The 1,169-nt window shown below is 40.5% G+C and overlaps 1 protein-coding gene across 26 annotated transcripts in view; it reads right to left on the reverse strand.

Moving 5' to 3' along the window:
- The window catches only part of dock7 (dedicator of cytokinesis 7), a 53,974-nt gene that overhangs the window by 18,489 nt on the left and 34,316 nt on the right, over positions 1–1,169 (reverse strand). For all 26 annotated transcript variants that reach the window (XM_032525025.1, XM_032525021.1, XM_032525019.1 and 23 more), the window contains one exon: positions 729–898. In XM_032525025.1, coding sequence (XP_032380916.1) covers positions 729–898 — 170 coding nt within the window. The remainder of the gene's footprint in view (positions 1–728; positions 899–1,169) is intronic.

Below are 1,169 nucleotides of genomic sequence, written 5' to 3' on the forward strand. Positions count from 1 at the left end.
AAGGCACAGCAGGACGTGGCAGGGCACAGCAGAGCGTAGCAGGACGAACATGGCATCGCAGGATGTAATGTAGATGTAATCAAGACAAAAAGAGAAGGGGTCAAAAACATGGATAAGTAAAACCTCCATAGACTGATCCCACCACATTAATAAACATGGCAGTAACTGCTGTTATGTGATGTAATGGAATACTGGTTTATAGTTGAGCATTTCAGCATTTGTCTAATTTTTACAGTTTAATCTGAGTTCGGTCCTAGTTGAGAGAGAGAGAGAGAGAGAGCGCGACAGACAGACAGACTATCCTTTTAAATACAAGCTCCAGATCTGGGGAAGGCACATTCACTAGGGTGGGGGGTTAAAGGAGTGAAAAAGAAATGTAATATGGATGAACTGAGGATAGAGATTATGTTATTGTGCAACATCCTTTGTAGGTCAAATGATAACCTTTTGAGTTTCAAAGTGTTTGCTATTGCATTTCACAATGTTACATTACAGCCGCATTTGAATAGCTCAGGTTATTTGGCATTTTGACACATGTCTCAAAATAGTGAACCTCAGTCTTCCAAATTGCTGATCTGTGCCACATTTCTGCATGCCTAATTCTCAACTGTTTTAATTAAAGGAGATCTGATAAGAGAGCTATGACTGTGAAAGGATATGACAACAGACATTTGAAATAAATGTGGTAAACAAAACACTGTACGTTCAAAGTAGCTCCTGATCTTTACCTGTAAAGTCATGGAGCTGTGGTAGAGTTTCCATAACGATCCCAATGAGAGGCAGGTAAAGCATGGCAACTCGGGCCTTGACCTCAGGATCAGCGTAGCGTGGGTCAGAGTCATGGCTGGACAGGAGGTTATGAACGACACTCACCACTTTCTTATGTAGGCCAAACATCCTACAGTAAAACAGTAGATATGGTTACAAAAACAAAAATTAGAAAGAAGAAAAGGAACAAAGAGATACCATATTTCATTTCAAGTGTGAAAAGCAAAATTAATGAGGGAACATCACCATAACTCACTCACATGAATGCATGTCAGCATGCACAGGCTTATCTCTCACCAACAGATACAGAGGCTCTAACCCAAAAATATCACTTTCCTTTCTCTACAAGTTTATTGGACACACTCACACTCACACACACACACACACACACACACACACAC

Source organism: Etheostoma spectabile, chromosome 9 (genome assembly GCF_008692095.1).
Source record: "Etheostoma spectabile isolate EspeVRDwgs_2016 chromosome 9, UIUC_Espe_1.0, whole genome shotgun sequence".
Taxonomy (NCBI): Eukaryota; Metazoa; Chordata; class Actinopteri; order Perciformes; family Percidae; genus Etheostoma; species Etheostoma spectabile.